Genomic DNA, 25,443 nt, shown 5'->3' on the forward strand with positions numbered 1-25,443 from the left:
GTAGTGTGTGATCTCTCAGATTTGAGCATTGGAAGGATTTTGTTTTTTCAGCTACATAACAGCTCCAGCTGAATCACCCCAGCCTCCTGACTGTAGGGGATTAAGAGTTTAGAATTTCTGCATTAAATCTTTGAGCAATTTTTCCCAGAAGCTCAAAGGTTGGCACCACTTGCAGGGTGCTTGAAGAAATCCTGGAGTACCAACATTTGCTGGTTTTATTAAGTTTAAAGAAACCATCAGATGAGGAGGATTGGTTTCATACTTAAGAATATACGTTTTGTATCCTCAAAATTGACGACCCTTCTTTTCTTTGTTTCTTTAATGGATTTATGGAGCAATGCTAAATGCACAGATTCAACCTTTTATGTAAACTCGATAAGTAAAAATTTACACACAGTAAATATAAAAGTGACGTTCAAAAATGCAACTGCAACTCCAGTGTTTACATGTTGTGTCCTTAGACATTCACACTTCCTCACTGAAAAAATGAGCTGCTGGTGGGAAATCTTTCTACCCCCTCCCTAAACTCAGTACACACACACACACACATACAAAAGACATCAGAGAGCTCAATAATTTGAGGGATTTAACTCACATTTCCTTCAAAGACCACTCTTAACCTTTGAGCACACGTCATGCACATGGACCGTTATGAGTCTGACTCACGTTTCCTGTTGCTTCTGACAGTGAGTAAAGATGCAACAGTCAAACACCAAAATATTTCACAAAGACCATCTGATCCCAGCCAATGCCCTTCTCAAAAACTGCTCAAAAACAAAAGAAAGGTTAAATGACGAGGCAAAAGTGCGGTGTTTTCCTAAATCCACTAAGACGCTTATGCAGATTCCTCAAAGACTGAAGCAAAACACCCCCAAGTGAAACAGACAGAACATAAGTTAGCCATTTTCCTTGCACTTCTACTCTTTAAAATGAATAAAATCATTGTATTGAAATATTTTCTCTTTTGCCAAATCTAATGAAAAAGTCCCAACAAATCAACACAGTAGAAATACCCAATACACTCTTCATGCCTGGCCCCAGCACTGACGGATGTCTGGTGCCAATACTGGGTATTAGCTCCAATCCTGGAATCTCACTGATGGACATGAGCTGGAGCTAATGGATTGACTGCCTCCAACTTCCTGATCAATAGATTTAAATACAAAAGTAGACCACAAAATGCCATGTGCACAATGTACCCTGCAGGAAATTAGAATGAAGCACATTTCATGAGCAACAAAAGTAGATGGACTGATGAAGCAGATTATTTGAAGCATTTATTACAGCCATTTCAAATAATGCAAATGTTTGATCTAATACACAAAATTTAAGCTTTCAAAAATCTGCAAAGATATGAAATCAATTATTCCAGCATGACTGACACAAAATGAAAGTTTCTCACTCTCAGCTTTGAACTGTACAGAAATATTTGTCTCATCAGTCTGAGCTGTCCTAAAAAGAGAAGCACTAGTTTCAAAGGATGCAGTGATTTGCAGCACCATTGTCTGGTGTGTGCAATGTACAATCTCAGCGTGACATAAAACCAAGCCAGACTGACTACTTCTGATTTTGCTCACCTTATGACCCTGACCACTCAGGGGTTAGGAAATGAGGAAAAAAAAAGATCTCACAAATAAACAACACTGTAATTAAGAGCACAAAAACCCAGAGTGAAGACATGGAAAAGTGCACGCAGCACATGCTCTCCCCTGACACTAATTTGGTCCTCCCTCTCTTACACACTGACACACACATGCACACTTACACACTGATTTCCTGTTCCTGTGTTGATATCAAACTGCAACAATAGGTGCATTTCAGCAGCTGCTTTGTGCCACTAATGATGGGAAAATCAGTATCAGTGATTATCATCACCATTAGCCCAGCTATCAAACTTCGAGTGGGAACCAAGCAGGGACAATAGACAGGCTTATTACTTTGAAAGCAGAGAAGAGCAAAAGAGAGGGTGAGCGGGAAAGTGACGAGTGCTTCGTCACTTTCCCGCTCACCCACCCATCTGTCAAACCAGTCTGAGTGCAAACCTCAGACTGGTTTGACAGATGACACAATGCTGCATTTTTAGGTACAAATTTAACAAATGAGGGAGAGCCTGAAACTCACAGATGATGTCATGCAGCAATACTGTAAATGAACAGTGTTTGAGTAAGCTAACGTTAGCACAATACAATCACAAATACACTCAGTCAAATGAAGTAAGTTCATTTGCAAATCTCACAAAATGCACACTAAAAATATAAAGGGTTTTTAAATTGTTTGTTTAGCTACCTTGTTTAAAAAAATGAACTACTTGTTGTTCCATTCATAGATATAAAGATAACAATGTATTATCAAAAATATACTCAGTAGCTATTTGTCCTACAGACCCATGGTTTCTAAACTGTGGTAGTTTGTGTGAGCCAATGATGCACCATTTTCCGTTGTCCCCTGTAACTTTCTATGTAAAGAATATCTAATAAACAGAATTTATTCACATATTTCATTGACGAAGACCATGTACAGTTAAGTAATTCTGATGTTACAGAGACATTTCCTCCTCCAATAAAATAGCCAGCTTCAATGCTGGGAATACACCAGATAAGTTTCCGACTCCTCTCCACTCCACTGAAGTTCAGATTAATTATAATTCTGGTCGTTTTATTCAATTTCTGTTTACAAAGTTAGAAAATTTCCAAATCACAAGTGTCAGTCTTATCTGCATATCAAGGAATAGAAAGCATTGGGTTTCGATCACACCAGTTTCAGTACCAGCATCGGGACTTCAAATGTTGGATCAATGACAGTTTAAGCCATTTCTGGATATTCCTATGAATGATATTCATCCATGATGAACGGAGGCAGTCATGTGATGTTGTTATAGAGGGATACAGTTCTTATGGCAGCAGCACCTAGACTGCTTGAGTATGCATTGGCATGCCAGACCATATGTCAGCGAGGCACATGCTGAAAGAACATGGTCCGACACTGAGACTTCTGTCTTGGGGAAATACTTTAAATGTCTAACATGTTATGATCTGTTAGGGCTGGGCGATATGACCTCAAATCAATATCACAATAAACTGGGCAGTTTAACCTTTAGTACGATAAATACACAATAAATCCTTGACTACTGTGAATCTTTGCCATCTGAAAGTAACTGCAGGGAATTCAAATTAACTGCTTTTTGTTGATTTATTTACCAACTGGCACACATTACTATCAATGAAATATTAAAGTAGAAAAATCCCTTGTAACCCTTCAAGTATAAACAGGCTCATACAGGGCTCCGACTTGACCACAGGTCGGATGTGGCTGCAAAATGCTTGACATATCTAAGCTTGGTTTTTGGGCGTTCGCCAAATCATGGTGGATTCATCCCTGGAGTGCAGCACAGTACCTATGGCAGCTGGATATCCGAGATCACAAGATCACAAAGGAACGACATATTCCTGCAGGAATCCTACTCATGACAATATACAGCATTTTAATTCATTAGTATGTTAAACTCACCTGGCCCTTCCAAAACTTTAGCCAGTTCAGTCCAAACCTTCTCCTTTCTGGTTGTGTCCTTAACAAAAGAATGTTTTGTGTCATGTAGAATTGTGTTTTGCACCTGCAAGGTTAACGCATTTCCTCTGGATCTGACCTGCTGATAACTTCTGGCTAAGTGCCAGTAGCTTAGTTCTGATAAACAAGGATGAGATTTACGACCAGGAGCCAGAATATGGTGCTTTATTTTGAAATGACCACATACTCTGTTTTCATGTCTGATTTCCTGTTTGGTTTATCACCCAGGCATATGATCTGTGGGGACTTAGCTGTTTTTTACTGGCACTTAATTGGGACGGATGTTGGACTGCATGTCCTGATGTAATATAAGCTGGCTTTAGGTTAACAGCTGAAATACACCATATGCGTCTCCAGTCTGTCTCCACTCCGTCACCGCAGATCAGATAGGTTTCCGTTCAAGTCAATCATACAACCTACACAGACTCCACTCGGTTGCGGCGAGGCTGGTCCAACAGGTTGAAGGCAATACGCAGCCATCCTATTTTTGCCCGACGCTTCAGCTGTAGTGCATAAATTCAGTGTAGTGAAGATTGAACAGGATAGGAAGTCGTGGACGGGAACTACCTGAAAACACTCAGTGACTTTCAAAATAAAACAAACCGTGTCAAAAAACAAATCGTTTTTAGCTTTACCACCACAACAAACAGACATAATGAGCAGAGCCAAACCAGGAGTAAATAGGTTTTAGTTTTTACGGCCCAACATGAATGAAGAAAGACTTATCAATGGAGTGGGAAGTGCGGGAACTCCTCGGTCTTGCGACTCCAGCTGTCTGTCAGTCATGCAGCTTGCCGGACTGAAGCAGCTGGCAAAAATGCAGTCAACACGCAATGGAGGGGAAACAGACTGTAGGTATTTGAGGTATAAGATTTCAAGTAGGGAAGGGGCTGATGTTGTTTTAGTCAATGGTATCAGGAATTGAAATAATGTTTGTTACCTCATCATGGAAGTACCAAACAGTCATCATTTCACAACATGTAAAAGAGGGACTAAATGAACATAAAGATTCCTCTTTTTACTTCACTATGTTTTAGTCATGATAAAAAATGTGTTCAGTAACATGCAGGTGGTATGTCTGTAAATGTTGTGGTGTGACACTGCCTGCTTTCAATCTGATTGTTACTCCCTCATGGGAAAATTTGGGGGTGAGGTAGAAGATGGTGACTCAAAAATACATACAGGAAACAGACTGTTGCTCTCTGACTGTCAATGTTGTGACCCCTTGATCTTGATATTTCATCTAACCATGCTGATAAACTTCTTTCTGTGACCTTAACAGAAATAAAGTATTCATTCTAACCCAAAGTCCATGATCTTCCCTTAAACTCACCAATTTGTTCTTTAGGGCCTGAATCTAACCAAATCTTAACTACAGTGTTTTTGGTCTATAAAACTGATTTTCAACACTCATCTTTTGATGTAGAGTTTGGCACCACACCCAAAGCTGCTGAACATTTAACCACATCAAATTCAGAAAACAACTATCTGCCACAAAAGAAACTGACAGCATGAATTATAATTATTGGAAAAACAACTTGCAGAAGTCGCAAGCAAAGAAAAATAGTCTCCACAGAGAAAAAGAGTAAAGTTCAAGAACATTTTGAAACACAAGAAGTGCAATGTCGGCAAGTTAGCATTAATGGCATCAATTCAGGTAAAGCAACAGGATTCAATCAAACTTCAGCTTGTTCTGTCTAAACCAACATGTCTCCAACCCAGTTAACGCTGCAACATTTCACTTAACAACTGCTGACTGACTCCCTGGATTTCACACCAAGGGATTTTGGCTGAAAAAAGATGACTCACCAAGCCATGCTAGAGGAGTGAGTCACGATTTGGATACATAGCAGTTGTTGAATAAATTGTATCATCAGAAATACAACTTGAGACAAAGCAGACATCTTAATTAAGTAATCACAAACAGGACTCATGATATGAACTGTGAGCATTGTTTTGAGGAATACATCCCCATCACAGCAGAAACACTACGGCACATACTGTGGAGTTTAAGTAACAGCGTATGACAAAGCCACTATGCTTTTACAGACGTTACAGCTGGAACATGTGTTGAGTAGGAGGGGAAAGGGAGAGGCTTCCTTCCTTCTCTGCAAGTCCCCAGAGAGGGAAGAGGAAGACGTCATGAAGAGATGAAGAGGGATGAAGAGTGAGAGAGACACAAAAGAGAGGAGAAAATGGGGAGGGAAGGACAAATGTGGACAAATGTGGAAAAGGAGGTTGGGTAAAAGAAACTGCGGGGAAGAGGAGAGGACAAAAATGGGGAAGGAAGAGAAGTAGAAAAAAAAACTTCTTGCAGTGTGTTGGACAGATCTAAGGGAGGGGCGGCACCGGGCACAGCCTGAGGTTTTAACACTTTGGTCATTTCTTCCAAAACTTTCTCCAATGTAGGCCAGACAAACATAGTACTGCTAAACTCATGATACTCACAGGACCAAACGGCTTGGGTTGAGTAACAAGCAAAAAGAAACCAAACAGAAGGCTTACCTTAAGAGTGGTGTTTTACCACACAGATATAGCTCAAAGAGGCTGAGAGGATATCAGTTTACGTTAATGATCTTTCAATAAGACCAGACTAAGTCACTTCCTTATCCTGCTCTTAGTACAGTACATTTTATAGCACATCATAGTGTTATTATGTAAGCCATAATGCAGCCATGCAGACTATATACATCATAATTATAGCTCCAGGTTCCTATACATGTTGGCTTAAGTGAGCTACAAAACAGTTTGAGTTTTACTCAAATGCTGACAGCATCGTAAAAAGATCCAGTTTTGTCTTCATCCGGAGTTCTTTGTGGCTTCCTGTACCTCACTGCCTTACAGCTTCCCCATAAAAATGAGAACAAATGTGAAATGTTTACATTTAAAGGCTGGATGATGGACCTAAGACTAGGAATGGAAGATAAAAAACATTTGCAAGCAGAGAGGTGCAGCAGTTTCTCACCCACTCCTGTGCTGGCACAAAGTCAGAAACTTAAGATAAGGTTCACATCTTATTGGTCAGCATTTAGGTATAACAATATCCACGCAGGTACTTTTAGCATGAGTTCACTTCTACAGTGGCAGGCTAAGACACATCTCTTATCTTTTATTCAAATGTTTGGAAGAGTTCTGTAAAAATGTACATGTAATTTTGACAAATCTTTGTTTTTTTGGGGGTCTGATTTTGTTGTATAAAGCTCATGTTTTGAAAAAGATAAGATCATATGGTGGTTGACTTTTTGATAACAGCATACACAGTATCATTTTTAAAGGATATATGTATATATAGCGCTTTAAGAGCTCTTTTGCACTTTTTATGTTGGTGATTATTTTAGCTTATTGTGTTTTATTTTCATTCCATCAGGGTGTATTAAATCTGTATTCTGCATCTTTTTCTATTGTTATGAACTCTGCTCCAATATTCCAGGGACTACTTATGAAAATTTGCCTCATGGCTACCTCTGGCATAGCCATATTGACGCTGTGCTGAAATATTCATTAGTATGTACTCTCTTTTTAAATAAATAAATCAATATTGTCCGATCATGATGTCGTGGTGAATACCCCTCCTAACAACTGAAATTCCAGCGTAAACCAATGTAACGAGAAACAAACTGTTACCTACACCTGCACAGAAGTTGTTTTTACAACATCAGAATTTGTATAAAACACACAACAGGAGTCTGAACACTGTGATTATGAATTAGAGGCAAAGCAGCATCACTTTCTCATTTAGCATTAAAACATTTTAAATGTGGGATGGAGGCCCTGCTTTCACCTTATCTCAGTGCTGTCAGGTGAAGATAAAGCTAGCTATCAGCTGTCTTCAGATCAACTGGTGCCTTCATGATTATAATTGTGTCTTGCAAATATTTTGACACTAAGGAGGAATGTGTTGCACCTACAGGTATACCGAATAGCAACACAGACAGAAACTCATTGATCATACAGACTCTTGGACACCTGTTACTTGATCACACTTAATATTGTAATCAAATATTTTCTTATCATGCTTGCCAGGTGTCAATAAAGCAGTGAATTTATCTGGCAGAAATGACTGTTCTTTCAATCCCAGGTATGTATAGCCAACAAGTTGGAGTTATTTTTCTTCAAAGATACACATTAACCAAGTCTCTGCACTCTTATCATGAAATCCAGAAAAGCACAACTCAATTAGAAAGTGTTTAACCTTGGTGTAGCTTAAAGTAACTGCTTGGGAAATTTGCAACCAAGTCAAAGCATCACTTCCCTCCAATCTGTACTCTACAGAAAGGTTTTAGAATGATGTGGTGATGTGTAGAGGACTCTAAATTGACAATCAAACCTATATACTCTCAATAACTGGTACAACAAGTATTTTTTTCACAACTTATTGGTCAAGCTATTTCTTTACCGATTATAAAGTGATCTTCAGCATCAGACAAAACAGTCACCTGGTTGAATGACATATCAAATGAATGAAAACGAGATCTACTCAGGGTTTAAAGTGATGCTTGCACCAACAATGGCCATCTGAGAGCTGCTTGTTGAAATAACCACTATAGCTAAACCTCAAACACACGCCTACTTATAGAAAAAAATCCACTGTCAAATCTCAACCAAGAACGAACAAAGGTCCTTTCCTGAGCCGGCTGAACAAAGACAGTCGGTCCAATAAACAAGGATCAATCAACAGTTTGGTGTGATTGATTGGAATTAACTTTTCACAGTAAATTAATTGTTCTAACTACTTTAAATTTAAAAAAAAAGCGAACACCCTTTTTAGCAGGTCAAAATTTTTTGATATTTGCAGTGAATGCTAGAGAATGTTTTTTAGATTGTTGTTGAGATAAATGAAGCACACAATGGAAAGCACCTATACAAGAAATATTAGTAGGTTTAGGTCCTCGAAGCCTCACTTGTTGAGATTTTAATGACAGTTAAAGAGGACCTGGCAGTGAACTTGATATATATTCACAGGTTTCAGACAACCTTCTGCTTAATTTTGGGACTTCTGTAGAAAAAACGAATTAAGCTGTTCTCCTTCAGCTCCTCTGGACTCATGTCAAACTGGCTGCTAAATACATAAACTCACATCAAACAGTACACTTCATTACCCAGCAGCAGCAACAATGCAGCCTTATAAACAACTCTTTGGTTACACAACACACCTTGCAGCTTTAACACTGGCTAGTTCATTAGTTTTACATAAGTAAGGAAACCAACCAGAGCTACATTTAGAAACAGGCTCTTGTAAAAATGAAATAAACATTTTTTATTGATCTAACACACTTCATGTTAGCTAACTTCCTATTAGCATGAAACCATCCAGCGCGTTGTTTCAGTTAAGTTTTGAGGAAGTTCCGTTTAGTTATTCGATAAAACATGTTAAAGACAAAAGAAACCCAGCAGACATCCTGATAAAGATAGCGGAATGTGTGTGTGAGAGAGGGAAACAGGGAGGGAGTGCTCCACACAGTCTGTACACACACTCACCGCTCGCAGCCTGAGACACGGCAGACACAGCAGTCTGACCCATATTCTGCTTCTCCTGAGCTGCACCGGGCCGGACCGAGCCCGCCCTCCGCAACCAAAATACCCACTATCACGGACTCCTGCCACCGCTTAACTCCACACCACAGCTGCTGAATGAGCTCATATCGTAGAAAGTTGGAGACCGTGAGGGCTGAGTCGCTGGAAACTTGGTTCACTGACTGACTGACTGACTGTGGGTCTGTACTACGTCGTAACTTCCCCTCCCACCTCTTCCTCCTCCTGCCAGCAGCTGAAGAATGCCACTCGGTCCTTTGGCCGGTTTAGAGGCGCTGCTGGGGTCAAAGGGTGCAGGGGACCGACACCCCCCAACAAAGCCTGCAGTATTCTTTATAAGAATATGATCTGTAACAAAGGTGCATCAAATAAATGATAAAAAAAACGTTTATTATTGGGGTATCCGGGATAATTTGACTGATTTAGGCACCATGCAAACACTGGAATATTGCAGGTTTATCAAGTATGAGAAAATCCACGTTCTATTTAGCTTACAAACCAAAAAAAAAAAAATCCAACAACTTATTTTGATAGCAGAAAATAGATTTTTTTAGATGTTTGCAATGATATTTTCTGTTTATTCTTGACCAGATTTATATTTTTTTGAATATCCGAGTAATACTTTAATCTTTTTTAAGGAAGAAGAAGAAGAAGGAGAATATAATGGTTTCTGACTTTTAAGTCATCTTAAAGATGAATTGTTAAAATTTTCATTTGAATTCCCCCTTTTTGTAATGTGGCATTAATGACAAAAACCTTCATAACAAATAAAGAATAGGAGAAAAGGTAGGAACTTGTCCTTTCACATTCAACTAACCAGCAACAACTTTGCAGTTATTAAAGGATCTCTACTCCTGATGGCTGGTGACTGTCGAATCATATTTCTGCTTAAAATGCCCATCCCTGTTTCTGATACAAATGCAAACTTATTTTTTTCTGCAAGCACCCACAAGCTTATATGATTCCATATATCGGATTTTTGTAAACATGCAGATGTTATCCTACAAACACATGCATCATAACATTTACTGAAACCAGCAAGTCTTTCCTGAGGTGACATAGCAGAGGGTTGTATTTTTCCCACTCTAAACATACATATTCTTCCGATCTGGATTACATTTCATACATTCTAAATATAACTGTCATGTAAAGGGCAAAGTATGACCTGCTTTATTTCAGTGTGACTGACATATCACCCACATAATCAAAGTCCTTACCTTGGCAGCTGTTTAGGAATGATATCTTATCAGAGACTGCATTAAAAAATACAGCCACTAGGTAAATTGTAGAAATATTTATGTAATGCATGTCTTGCGAAAGTCTAATATGTCACTCTTGAATAACATCAACCTGGACCCACACATCTACCAAATAAGATGCGATTAACTTTTGTTGTATTACAAATGTAACACAGCTATGTAATTTAACCGAAACCAATTTGCTCTTAATGTAACTAACAGCTTTGGTGCAAACAAACTGCAACCTTTCTCGAGTCAACAGTGCTGTTGTATCTTGTTAGTACAAGCATGTCTGTGTACCTCTTGAATGCCTCCTAAAAGGAAGGCAAGGTTAGGAAACACTCAACCTCTATAAGTTTATGGTTTTGAGCACTTGTTGGTCTCTCTGATAAAGGTGGTCATTTATAAGACATCAGTTAGTAAACTAACATACAAGGGAATTAACTACAAGTTGTTCAAAATTGACATTCTGAGGCTCAAGTTGAGGATGTATTCATCATGCACACACTCATTTACTTTATACTTCTATTGTACTGTACTTAAAAGTAAAATGTCAAACTAGTTACTGCAGTTTTTGCTTTAAATTTTCTAATACTGATGTGAGATGGATTCCCTTTTTTCTAGCTCATATGAACCACTTACAACTGTTTTGTGACTTGGGTCCTTGCATGTGCAGACTTTAATCCTGTGGTGCAAACCTGGATGTCAAAGCGTTCCACAAATAGACCTCGTGTCTTATCCATGAAAGCAATAATAGATAAGACGGGACTGCAGGATGATATGGCTGTAAAAGGTAAAAGGTGTTGATCCCTCTTACCTTTTAATCTGCAGCTTTTTTAAATAAAAGAGCTATAGATTTTTTCCAATCCTGAATTAACTTTTTGGTTGATACAATTTCAGTTTAAGGAGAAATGACTATAGTGGTGTCCTCAAACCCTCCATGGTGCCCTGAATTCAATTATAAAACATCATTTTTTGTTTGTTTGTTTGTTTGTTTGTTTTGTTTTGTTGTGTTTTTAAAGGCAAAGTGTCTTTAAGTTCAAATTTAAGGCTTTCAAAGTGGCACATTGAAAACTGCTTTGTGGACCGACAAACCTTTCACACAAGGGGACAACATAATAAGCTTACAGGCCATGATGTGTAAATGAATGATTCCAGGGTCTGGAGAGTGTTTGGGTCTCAGGGCCAGTCAGTTCAGCAGTCTCTAAGCATAATTTATTCAGAAAGCTTCATAGCAAAGGCTGAAATCCATCACAATTTGTCATCATGGCCTTTTAATCCTTTGATAGTCGAACAGAGAAATAGTATGTTTAATATCAGTCATAAGAGCTTACAGGACTGCAACAGACTGAGCCAAACACTCTACCTCTGACTCTGCGCACGAGGGGAAAACTGTAGCCTAATGTGTTTGAGTGTAGGTTTGAGAGCGTCAGAGGCAGAGAAGGGTGCAGGGAGGAGGGGGGTTTATCCGTCATCACTGTCAACAAAGTGTCAGTTGAGACGGTTCAGATCCTTGCCAGACAGAAGTGAGCTGCCAGACAGCAGACAGTGCACATACACACTCAGAGAAACACACCCACACACAATCAAACACACAGCTTGACACTGCCAAATACAACTGCCCTCATGTAGAGGTAAGTGGTTTCCATTAAGGCAAAGGCTGCCATCTAGTGTCAAGTACACAACTGAAACTAACAAGAAGATTGTTTTCAGTTGTGTCTTGTGAAGAAACATCAGGTCATGATTGATGATTTAAAAGCTCAATTCAGTGTTCTTGGTTCCATTTTATTGTGTATTTGATTTTTTTATTTGTTTGATTTAAATGAATTTATATTTAGTATTTTATAGCATATTTTACACAAAGATAAAACCAGTGTATTTTTGACAGCATAGTAATTGATGATTGGTGTCATGTCTTGCCCTGTGTCCATACCAATAAATCTTAGGGGACTTCCTGGTTAAATAAAAGTGTGATATGTAGGGGGTGGTGTGAGACTCTGTGGCGTTGCACTTCCTGTTTAGGGTAAATCATAATTGTTGGTCTCTGACAAGTGGATTAAGTAGAAGTGAATCAGTTTAATGTCAAGAAAGTCGAAGCAGAGGTGAAAGACTTCAGAGGGGACAGGAGAATGGATGTCCTCAGTGAAGTTGACAGAGAAATGGCTGTTTTTTTTTAGACAGATGGCAATACTATTAACTGAATGTAACACAACTCTGTACCCAATTTGTTGGAGGCTAACAGAAAGTTTGGAATACTGTTGTGATTACACTAAATTTAACAGGTCACTAGGGCAGATGATCCAGCACATCAAGACCAACTGGCTTTTTGTTACATCTTTGAAACACCAGTTCCCCAGTTTTTGTCCTCAAATGTTTTGTTTCTACTTTTAGAATCCATATTCAGAGATCAAAAATGTCTGACAAAATGTAAAATCAAATAGTAGAAAAGTCTGTCTTAACTATAAATGTACTAATTTATTTCTAAAACATGAGTCTAAATGTACCTGAAAGCAGGTTATTGACTACAGAACAGGTCATAAAGCCCATCTCCTCCATTATAACAGATGAAACAATGGTCAAACTAGAAAATTAAAATACATGTCTTTTTCTAGAACAGCCACAGATTTCTTACCTGGCACTCCCATTGCATCATTCTACTTTCTTTTCAAGTGTTGTTTTTCTTGAAAAGTTGAGTTCTGATGAGTTAATTGATGTTAAAAAGGGACAACTGACAGCTCTGGTCATAAATTTTTTAGTCATGAGTGTCTGCTTCAAATCGGAACAATAATCTGTCCTGTCATGGAACTAAGATATCTTTAACCCCAGAGAGGGATGTATCATAAATTCCCCCCAGAAGAGTAAACTTGTCTAAATCCACAATCCCTAACATGAAGCTCTTTGGGGTTACTCCCAAAGTCTGGAAAATTCGAGTAAGGGAATTTAGTGCTAAGGTAACACTTTTCAGGAACCAGGTCTTGCTTGTCCTGACACTAAATGACAGAGATCAACTGAGGGAGTGTGACCTCTTCATTGACCAGAACAGCAAAAAGAAAGGAGGTGGAGACAGGGAGGAGGAGGGCCAGAGGAAAGGAAAGGAGTCATCAAATATTAAGTAGTAGCCTCAGCGGAACACGGGGGTAATAATTGTTTAAGTGCTACTTTTCAGAGACCTTTTACCCTCTCCTTGATTTATTTATTAAACTCACTTTTTTGGCAGGGTTTAATCTCAGAATTTAATCAAAGCTGAAAGGCTGAAACTGCAACCACATATCCCATTTGGGATAATTTGCCAGATGTTATGAAGCAGCTAACTTTTTCAAGCGAGCAGGACCAGACACCTCTGTATGCCAACAGTCTGCACAAACTTCGCAGAGTTTACAGAATTTTCACCCTTTAGGACATTTTTTGGCCTCATTCAAACCCTCTCGTTCTGTTATACCTTCATCCAGAATCTTCATTTAGCCATCTTTTGGCTTTCTTCAGTGGGTTTCAAATTTTTTTGTAGCGTCCATAGTTTCTTTACAATGACCCTTCAAAGGTCATAAAGTTGTTCAGCTCCTTAAGCCATTTGCATACATTGTGTGTATTGGACAAAATGTCTAAGCTCACAGTAAGGGTTTTAAACTTCAAAGTGGGAAAACTGGGAAAAATAACCTGGACACTTTCTGGAAATACTGCTGCTACAGCCACATATTTCACACAACAGACTCAAACGAGGCATCAAAACAGAATCAATCTTGTTCTGCTTCAGTCAAAGTGGTTTTTGGAGCAAAACGATGGAGGCCTTAGTCACAAAAAGGCCAAGTATTGGACAAACTCAACCCACCCCCTACTTACTCCCATGATAAATCTTGAGTTTTTTTTTTTAGATCAGTGAAGGATCAGACATTTTTATCTTTTGACCTGGCCACATTTATGGCTCTACAGACATAAAACTAATATCGACAGTTCCCCAGGGTCTTGGGATTCTCAAGGTCCAATCTTTTTTCTGATGGCTCTCAACATTTTGGTAGAAATGCAGCAGTTTTAGGCCATGAATTTGGTGGAAATGTCTTGAAAATCAGGAGTCTTAACCAACTTTAAAATAGCAGTTGGTAAACTATAATCATCATGGCAACATCTGGTCTAAGATGGGCCTCAATTGACAGATTTATATGATTAATCCCACACACAGTACACAAAGTATCACACTTTGACAGCATTTTCAAGGTCAGACCATAGAATGAATAATAAATGGACGTTTCTCCCTGATGCCAGCCATTTGTTTCTGAAAAAGATTAATGAAGCAAATTGATTGGTGTGGCTCTGTTGGAAGTGGGGCGGGCATGGAGTCACCGCACTAACAGCCATAGGGCAACCGTCAGTCATGTGACCTGGGCTGTGCCTCTGATTGAGCGAATTTCAAAAATTAGAAGAAAAAAAATCAGACGCGATTCAGACAGGAGACATTGCTTGTACCAGACTGTGAATATGCTGGATGTTGCTGTGAAAACATTTTTTATTTTATTTTTTTTATTTTTTTTTTGGGAGGGGGGTTGGTGTGTAGGTGACTTCTGGTAGTTCAAGAGCCAGCCTCAAGCGGACACTCAAAGACTGGCAGTAATATTTTCCAACCTAATCCAGATGTCTGGATTAGAACCCAAACCAAACGTAATCTGGACTTTAGTTTCTTACATTCTGTTTTTTAAATCAAACCTTATCCAATTGGTTGGATAAGGTTTAATTGATTTCCAACTTATGATCACCGACTGATTTTAATCACGAGCATGAAATAAATTTGAGAAGAAGTTGCAATGGGTATTTTCCTTTCAGCACATAATAAACCAAACTGTAATGGAATATTCAGTTCTAGCACATGATCTAACTTGTCCCAGTAAATACAAGGTTTTATACACCTCCTTAAACCAATCAAAAATCAATTATGCCTCCTTACCGAGAGGATGCAAAGTTGTCCATTTTCTCTGCCTTTATAACATCAAACCTTTTTTGTATGACGCGATATCGACCTCATATTATTTACTATGCTTTTATTGCAACAATACAGCCGCGGTTCCTTTCATTCCTCTTCCTCCTCACATATGCCTGCCAGCCTGTCTGTAACCTGATCTCCTGTTTGTTGTATTCTGTTTGGCACAACCCATAAGCAGCCATCATTGCTGAAATGTTGCCTGTATAAATCAATAGTTGACATCCTGCCAGACGGGCGGCCGGAGAGCTGGAGAGGAGAGGAGGTGGAGTGAGATGGGGACAGAAGGAGATGGAGGAAAGATTGTTGGTGTAGTGCGAGGTCTTTCATAAAAATCAAAAGACAACAGCTGCAGAGAAAATGTAATAGTATCCTTAGATTACAGACCCTGAGTGTTGGAGAAAACAAGCTGTGATGTTGTTTTAGAAGTGTTTGCTACAAGGCCATAAGAGGAAAGTGAATGAGGGCAGTAAACAAGCAGCAACCTGTATTTATATCTACACCTCCATATTTTTGCTATATAAGGCCATAGGGACACATTTTGTGGTGAGTCACTGACAATCATTAAAACAGTTGTTCAGAGCATGTCACCAGTGTTTGCTTGGCTGTATTGGGGTGCTATTTCTTTTATGGAGACTGTGTGGTTTAGCTGGAAATGGACAGTCATTGGTTGAAGACGGTTGCTTTGGCCAACTTCCAAATGGCTCAAAAGGGTTTGTGGCGCTACCACATGTTGACCTTTCCGCGTTTTGACACATTTGCTTTGCGATTACAGCAACTGTGCAAAGATTTCTGTGGTTATTACCACCAAATAGGAGAGGAAGTACTTTTGCAACACAGATCAGACAAGGAAATTTCCAGATTTTCTCAACAAGTTGTTGCTTTTACACATAGTTCTCTCCAAAAATAATGAATAATAGGTGTGTATGAGAAATTATAGACATACCTTACAGGGACAGTTACTATCTGAGGACTGGCACAATTGCTCAGACTTTATCAGAAGTTGGGATATATCGGAATTTCTTCTGTACAACTAAATGTATGTAGCAACTCTGTCCTGGGTTTCTGTTCAGTGCATTCTTAAGTTAATTAATTTAGTCATATGGCATTATGCAAGGGGTCCAGTCCCTCTAGTCACACAGTTGCACAAAATATGACACATACTGTAAAAAAATTCTTACAAGAGCTTTATGTCCAACCACCTGCGCTCCCTGCATCATATTACATTCACATGCAACACACACAGATGCTGCTTTGCTTTGCAAAATTCTCCCCCACAAACCCACAACAGCAACGACATCACATATCCACACAGAAGGGCAGACAGAAGCACATATTACGTTGGTATGATGTGCTCTCTGTCATGAAATGACTTTTATTTTATGTATATTATGTTCATTATTGTCTCTTCTTGCAATTTGTAGTTATATGTGTAGCCTACTGCAAAATCAAAATCAGAATTGCCCATTGGGATAAAAAAAAAAAGTTGTCTAAACTGTCTAAAAGAGAAAATAAAACAACTGGAGTTTCATCTCTGCTTTGAATGTCTGGTTTACTTCATTCACACACACAGCGACAGCAGATTTCGCCAATTAAACACTGTGATATGTTATGACAACCTCTGCAAACAGTAATTAAACTATATTAGATAACACAGGCCCAATATAGCCCGCCTGTCTGATTCTTCTGGCTGTGACACCAACATATCATTGTTGTTTTAGTCGAATACACCCATGATGGCTTCCAGCAAATTCCACCTGGCTGTTTCCTGCCCTTTAAAAATGAATCAAAATAAAGTTGCTGCAATTAAAAGAGGCATTGTCTCTGATGCAACCACGGCACACTTGCAAACTTATAATTGCTTTTAAAGTTAAGCACACAATCATCACTGCCTCATAAGCATTGCCAAAATGCTCTCTCACAGCACACCAGAAGCCTGGTTAAGTGAAGATGTAAGCTTGCCAGCCTTAATGTTATTAAGTGTTCTATGCTTGCAGCATTAGCATCTTATTAATATTGCACACAGCTTAGTTCTTTTTAAAGTAGTGTTCCTGTACATAATGCATGACTTTTGTGCTGTTGTCATGGCTCTATTGCACATATTTATTTTAGATTATGAGACCAGGCAAAAGGAGCAGCAAATGATCTCTGTCAACAATGGCCAGATGCTCCTATTGCAAAGCAGACAAAGCCTCACACACTGATTAATGTGCTTGTTAAAACACACCATGACCTTCCTTTAAAGCTGTTTAACTGAGCGGTGTTAACAAAGATGGGCTGAAACTAAACACAGATACTTTAAGCAGTCATAAATCTTGTTACAAATGTGGAAGATTCACAGCACTATCAAAGTAATACTGAGCTAACAGGTGCAAACAAAGCTGCTCAAGACAAGAGTAAATGATGTCTCTATGTGTCTTAAATGCCTTCTGTGAATAAAGACAGAGAAAGACAATAAAACACTGAAGGCAGCAAACAGAGAGAAAGAGGAAGATGCTTTATATAGAAGAAAACTCACCGTCATGTTCCATGACTTGACCCAGGGAATATTATCAGCAGTGTGAGCTGATACTTGCCTCTTCCCGACACACTACCTCTCTCTGCTTCCCTCCCTCCTCAACACACTCCACCTCCCTCTCTTACTGTCTCCTGTCTCTTCCTGTTCTCTCTCTACTTCCTTACTTCATCACTCTTCCCTCCCTCCTTCCCTTCCTCCCTCCCTCCACTGTCTGCAACAGACTCACCCCTCCCTTCTCCTCTCCCCTCACTCCAATAAAGAGCATTAAAAGTTAATGTTTGTTTCCATCTCAGTTCCCTCCCAATCTGCATCTCCTCCTGCGTTTATCCCCATCTCCCTGCCTGTCAAGTTTTTTCCTCCCTCCTCTGGCTGCTGAGTCTGACTCCTGTCTCCATTTTTTCTTCATCTTGTTTTTCCCCTCTCCCTCCTGCGTTGGGGTCCCACAGTGACGTAGGAAATAAAGAAAGGACAGGAGTTCCCATTTTTATTCTTATTTTCCTTTCCTTATTTTCCTTATTTATATTTTTATCGCAGTCATTCATCTTCAGCAGACATGAACAGACCTTACTGCAACATTATCAATGATGTAATAAAGCAGTAGACAGTGTTAAATGGAAGTCTTAAGTGCAGTCGCACTTACATGTTTGGTGGTGATTTGATGCTTTCTGGCTGCAGTGATAATCAGCATCAAGCCAAACTGTGACAAAGCAGTTTTTTTTCTTCCAAATGTATCATTACAACACAGCTTTTAGACACATTCAAGTTAGAACTCATTTAATTTTGTTTACTTCTGTCTTCATAAATTCTTGAGGTTCCAGTGCTTTACTGGTTTAACCTACTTATTGTATTAACAACATGTTTTCGCTTTCACCCATTGTGAGATACGATGTCAAAGTTCTGCCTTAGGGAGCAAGTGCCACCAAAGCACAAACAGAAGCAAACTGGATGTTTAATCATCACATTCCTTCCACTATCCAAAATGTACATTTTACTTTGTGATAAAACAGCCAAAAGTCCATAGCAGGAAAGATTCTTTTCTTGATTTGAAGGGGGCAGTCTTTTGTTTTTGGTTCATAACACCATTTCTGTCATAATTTATGAGCAATGTTGCGAGGAGTCACTAGGGGGAGCTCTAAAGGGTATAAATTCACATAGGTAGCTGTTATGTCTATTATTTCATACAGTCTATGGTATCATTACATTACTTTTATGGAGATATAATGCGAACCATAACCACAATATTGAAGTCACAATTTTGACAAAGCTATACAGAAATATAAAAAAATTTACAGTCATTTTGCAGAAGTCATCTCAGTGGACCATTCATTGTTTATTCTTGTACTATTAAAAAAAATTAAGCCAATAAATAAGTAAAGTTGATGAGCAATCATAATAAAAATAAACGTTTCTTTTTTTTAATGTCATCGTGGAAACTGTCTTCAATAAGCCTGTGAAAATGGGTATTAATTTTTCACATACAAACATAAATATCACCGTACAATGCTAAAACAAAAATAAACCATAGTTAACCAAGCTATTTCAACACCTTTTGAATTAATCAAAATGCTTTTTTTATATATACACCATAAATCACAACTTTCAGTAAGTATGATTTTTTTTTTTTAATAAAATCAAGCAGAGTAAGAAATGGATAAGGAACCTTGACCCTTGAATGGTGAACCAGCTCACAATGACACACAGAGATGAAAAAAGCATGTTTACCTTACAGATCAAAAACACATCAGTTATTATAACAACACTAAATAAATCAGTATAAATAAAGCCTCAAATGACCTCATACACAGAGAGAAAGCTTTAGGTGGAGGGTGGAGATAGAGGATGGAGAGTATGAGACAATCAGGATGGTTATTCATTAGGTTATTAGGTTATGTCTCTGTCACCCCCTTTACACACACACACACACACACACACACACACACACACACACACACACACACACACACACACACACACACACACACACACACACACACACACACACACACACACACTTCTGATCTCTCAAGTACTGTGAAGAGCCCCTCAAAGCAGTTACATGTCCTCAATAAGCAAGGGTTGCTCTAATGCTGGGTGATCCAACTTGCATGTGAAAGAGAAAAAACACTGTAAAGACAGCTGTCTGGACACACACTGCTTTGTGTTTGTAATATCTGTGTATTTTAAGTCTGTTCCTACTTCTGTGAGATGTTATTTCACATTGTCCTGAATTTGATTATCTTGCCTGTGTTAAACCTTTCCTTCTTTTAAGCCAAGAATTTCATGTTTACAGCTTTAGTTACAAATAAATCTCCGGTTATCTGTCTTTAATTTTTAACCCAATAGTTATAAGTTTCCATTTCACATATACATCTATTGTCTGTACACATAGCCTTATTAGAAGCTGTGCAGTGCATTGTTAACATGTTCATGTGCTGCTGAAGCGCCTGAGCAAATATTAATTGAGTTAAAGGCTGAGCGAGTAACCATAAAGAGTTACTGATAGACAGACAGAAGGGGAGAGAGACTTGAGTGGTCCAAACAACAAATGAAGAGAAAAACAACTGGCTCATCGACTCCAACAACACCCACACACACACAATCACACACAAAGGAAATGAGGTGAAAACATGTAAAAGCCAGCACCTCACAGGGTCAGCTGATAATTAAAAACACATTAAGTCTAAAAGTGTTTTCTCACCATTTAATGTGAGAACAACACTTAAAGTACATCCAAAAAAAAAAACAGGCAGAATAGATCACGTTTTACACTGTGAGGAGTCAACAGCAGGTACTGCTCAGAGACATAGTGTGGCTCAAAATAAAACTGGTTTTATTTTTCACACAGCAAGACAGCGCTATGTCATTTTTAAGATATAGGTATGCTTTATGCAGATTTACTATGTACTAACTCTATTTGGCTGGGGAAGCATCAAGCTGCGAGTTAGAATAATTACTTTGTTAGGGTTAAGAGGACCTGAACTATAGTGGTCTTGATGATTACCGCGCAGTAGTTATAGGTCAGGTCACCACTGTGGTTAAAAATAAATCATTTTCAATTTCTGATTGTTCCTTCACTCCTTTGCTATAAAAAGTAGTAAGTAAGTAAGTAAGTAGTCTATGGTTTAATTCTATCTTAATTTCAAAGTTTAAATCTGTTGTTTCTGCCTTCACAGCTTGTTTATTTGGACTAGATTAGTAGTAACCGTCATGTCAGCAAAAAATGAGTTCCCCTCCACTTCACTGAGATGTCACTGAGGGGATCATTGCCATATCCAAAATAATCCTCCGCTCTATGATCTATTTTGCTCAGAATGACTTACAAAAATAAATAGTCTTTGAGAAGACTTGAAAGGATAAGAGTCCTTGCTAAAGCCAAAAGGACAGTTATGAGTGATATTGGGCCCCATGAAAGGATATCACACTGGGCTCTGCCACTTTTCTTCTTTGAATGATTTATTATTTTTAGAACCCTTGTAATACGTAAGCCCTTAGAATCATCTTAACTTTTAAGATTAGATTAGATCACTTCTTATTGTCCTCAAGGGGGAACTTTGCGTCAGGCATTAGTCCAAAAGGAAGGCACAGCTCAGGGCATCCTGATGTTCCATTAAAACAACACTCAAGACTGGCAACTATAAAAAGATAGTAGTATAGGATCAAAATACTCACATATATAGGAGTCTCTAATGATGCAAAGGTACACATGGTATGAAAGACAATAGGCTGTACAATAACAAAAGACCAAAAAACTGTCCATTACTCAACCCTGCCTGAAGTTTTATCAGTTTGTGTTCAGGATGTAGAAGATGGGGATGTGTAAGGGGGTCACTTATGATTTTATGTGCTTGCCTCATGCCTCATGTATGACCCTTCTTGAACAGCCTGCACTATCAACATTAGCATGTTGCTTTAAAAGGGGATCATTATTATTATTTCATATTGAGCTGATGCCTCTATTAGATCATCTAAAATACCCTGCACCCTCCTTCACTGCTGCCATTCTACAACATTGTCACCACTGAGTCGACCTTGTTTCCATATAAATAATGACTTTTGAAAGATGTCAAAACACATTTGACCCTAAGTCTGAGTTTAGGAGACCTGGGATCAAAAAGTTTTATGGAAAAATAGAGATTTTTTGTGTTGTAAATCATGCACAGCTGATTTCTTGATTTGAGTAAATCTTATGTAAATCTAGTTTAACTCAACACATTTTCATCTCAAAACTTTAAGATTTTCTTCTGTTTGGTCTTGATTTCCAATACTGGTTAAAGGTTATTCATTTTGTATTTTACTGGATGGACAGAACTTTTGGGACATACATGTGAAATGCTGTTAAAATAGCTCCAGTGGTGTTAGAACTGAGACTGTGTGCAGGCAGTAATGAAGAAGTGCTGCTCTCTGCAGTGCAGGACATTTAACAAGTAGTTATTGCAGTCTAAAAGGGTCTGTAATCAATGTTATTTCGAGAAGAGTGTACCAGTAAGCTGACACTTCTCTGTATCCTCCTCTTTTCAGTCTTTCCATTTGTCCTCTCCCAATCATCATCCTGTCCTCAAATCCTCCCTTATGCCTTATTTCCTTCTTTGCTGTTTTCATCACTCTCCCTTCACTCGTTACTTTTTTGCACTATCTATCTCCTCTGTTGTCACTTATTGTTACCAATTTAACACAACTTGGCCTCCCTTTCCAGCCTTCCCCTCTTGCCCCTCTGCTCTTGCTATTGTTTCTCTTCTTCCTCTTGTTTCTCTCTCTGTTTCTCTGACTATGTAATTACAAGAGCCAAACAGTACCCATCTGGCCGACAGCATGCTATTTACAACAAACAGCAAAGTAGCTTCTCAGCCTGAATACAACTGATTTCTTTTTAAGCACGTACTCTGATGCACATGTGAGAGTGCACAGGGTTATTTTTAGAACAGAGCATTGAGAGGAAATCTAAATTACCGATATCATCAACATGATAAAACCTTAATGCACGGCTATTGAACAGGATCTGATGCAGTTACTATCTTCATCTGAGCTCATACAGGGCCGAGTATATGTATACGTATAGTGTTTATAAAGCACTGTGAACTTAGTTTCTTAAAAAAAAAGCAATACACCAAGTCCCTGTTTTTAGAACATTTTGAACATTTTCATCCAGAAAATAAACGAGGTGGACCTAAAGAAAGGTAAAACTAGGATGATCTGTTTGTGCTCCTGTCACTACTGTTCAGGTTTAAGCTTCAAAGACCTCTTTTGGAGTTCATATCTTGAGACTATGAGCTGCATTTTTTAAAATTCTTTCATTCATTTTAAGAAATGCCTCTTGTTCTGTACAGACCTCCCGTAAAAGTCTGTTTCCATCCCTAAGTAAATAAAAATAATGTCTTCTCCGTTTGGCTGCTGTTGAAGCTTCACTCTGCTCCTGCGCAGTGTCTCCTGTCTCTGTGTTCAAAAAGGTTCAATGACTCCCCCTATTGCTTGTTTTGAAAACACACCGTTCTACTCCAACAATTTCTCACCCACAGACTAAACCTTAACTTGATCTTAAGCTGTGTCATTATGAAGATTAGCATCAAGACAATGCTGTTAGTTTGAGATATACTGTTTAAAGTTTAGCTTCTTAGCCAATGAGTTACTCTTTTTGGGGGGGTTAAATCATGATGCTCCTGATCCAGACAGGCAGGAAACTTCAGCAACTCTGCACTTCTTAATTTTCTAACTGCTTCCCTCCACGATCATTTCCTGTAATTACAACTTTACCATAAACACAGACAACTTCCTGGACACAAGAAGAACTACAACTTCTTGTGTAAACATAACCATAATCTTATAATAAATTAATCAGATTGCAGAACAAGCCAGCCCTAGTGCAGAGCGGTGTATTATTAATAAACTCCATGGCTGCAGCACATGTCAGAGCAGGTGTAGGCGTGTGAGTCGGGTGGAGAGCAGCGCTGCAGGCTGGAGGAAGTGGTTTGAAATGCTGAAATAAAATACGAGCCTGTCGGGGCTCAAACAGCTTCAGGCGGTAAAACTGTGACTGACATTTAAATTAAAGGAAGCTGAAGATGGCTAACACTGTGGCCAAGGTGTAACAATGTCCGTGACATCATATGATAGAAACAGTTTAAAATGATAGGATGTGGTAGGGTGTGATACGAGGTATCAAAAAAATAAAAGAATTAAAAACAACACAAAAAAAATATGAACAGGACCGCATGTACTAAGTCATGGAAAGACCACTTATCAACTTATACTGCACATAACCCATAGTTCAAATGTTCAGTATTAAAAAAACAGCATTATAAAGAAAAAAGAATACCATGATGCTTCAGTACAACTCATTTGGACTTAAAGAGAAAGTTTTAAGAAAGACACAAAGTGTGAGAGGAAGTTTGCTTATGCAGGGCAGCAGGAAGCTACTGCTGCTGTTGAGTCACATAGAAATGAATTTGTGCCAAATGTAACTAGTTAAACTTGCAGCAGCAGAACACAAGCCAGACATTGTCTAATGGAGTATTAAAACCTGACTGACTACCAACACACATGACAGATTTCTCAATTTATACAAGGATTCAACAGCACCATATGAATTGGAGTTAAGTTTCTGAACTTAATTCAAGATTTCATGAGGGCATCTACATTTTCAGCTGTGCATGGTGGCACAGAGTAAAAACTCTGCTTTTTGAGCCTACCTGAGTGGGCCCCTCGGAGCTTGGTGAGCACCCTGGAGCGAAATCCTGAGGTGTCACTGTGAGAGCGACGCCTGGGATGAGACCACAGCAGAGGGAAATGCTTCATCTCCCGGTGAGAGTCTCCCTCCTCATCCTCCTTCATGGTTTACACTTCTGTCAGCCCACAGCTGGAGACACGGTTCACAGAGGCAGACAAGAAACCTGACATTAACCTCGCCTACATTCACAATCCTTTCAAACTCACACTTTTTTTCTGCTGCACCATAAGGACTGAGAGAGAGAGAGAAAGTCAGACAGAGAGATAAAATGTGTGTGTGTGTGTGTGTGTGTTCCTAAGTATTTGTCAACGCCCATTGCCTCTTCCTTTCATAGCCAGTTTTAAAGACTGTGTGAAATGTAAACTGTGACATGTAATACACAACATGGCTCACATTTGACTTACTGTTTTACTGGCTAATCAAAGCTAGCCAAGCTCAGGGCTGATTTTAAATTAATATCTCACAGCCCTTAACTGTGTTTTTCTTCCACATGAGTTATTTGTTCATAATTAAATCATTATTGTACAATGCTACATACGATTGCAGGGCATGTGGTCCAAATCAATGCCTTAAAGAAGTAAATACGAAAACACAAGTTGTTGCCAGAGCAAGAAACAAACACAATAACCACAAAATCTATAGCTTTCACTTACTAAAATTAGAGGTAGTTAATAGAATATTGATTTGTGGAAGACCAAATTAATATTACGCAATATCAAATCCCATTTACCACATGATGGTGAACAGACTGTAGACCTGCGCGGCTGCAAACGTTAGATGTCGCTAAAATGTTGCTAAACCACCACTGACGGATCTTCCACTTCCCATGTGTTGACACCAAACCTCTAACACTAAGCGTAGATATCAAAAGAGTTCCCACTCTGGCCCAATTTTTCCGAAACCA

The 25,443-nt window shown here is 38.8% G+C and overlaps 1 protein-coding gene across 4 annotated transcripts in view; it reads right to left on the bottom strand.

The window, feature by feature from the left end:
- Window positions 1-24,657, bottom strand: part of phactr2 (phosphatase and actin regulator 2) — a 41,532-nt gene extending 16,875 nt beyond the window's left edge. For 2 of the 4 annotated variants that reach the window (XM_074676355.1, XM_074676352.1), the window contains exon 1: window positions 24,502-24,657. In XM_074676355.1, coding sequence (XP_074532456.1) covers window positions 24,502-24,643 — 142 coding nt within the window. In that variant the 5' untranslated portion in view covers window positions 24,644-24,657. Of the gene's footprint in view, window positions 1-9,042; window positions 9,320-17,818; window positions 17,915-24,501 lie in introns of those variants that run through there. The other 2 variants (XM_074676354.1, XM_074676353.1) reach the window with 2 other exon arrangements.
- Between the last annotated feature and the right edge of the window lie 786 nt (window positions 24,658-25,443).

Source organism: Halichoeres trimaculatus, unplaced genomic scaffold (genome assembly GCF_033239565.1).
Source record: "Halichoeres trimaculatus isolate MK-OKI-2021-1 unplaced genomic scaffold, fHalTri1.1 fHalTri1_scaffold_8, whole genome shotgun sequence".
Taxonomy (NCBI): Eukaryota; Metazoa; Chordata; class Actinopteri; order Labriformes; family Labridae; genus Halichoeres; species Halichoeres trimaculatus.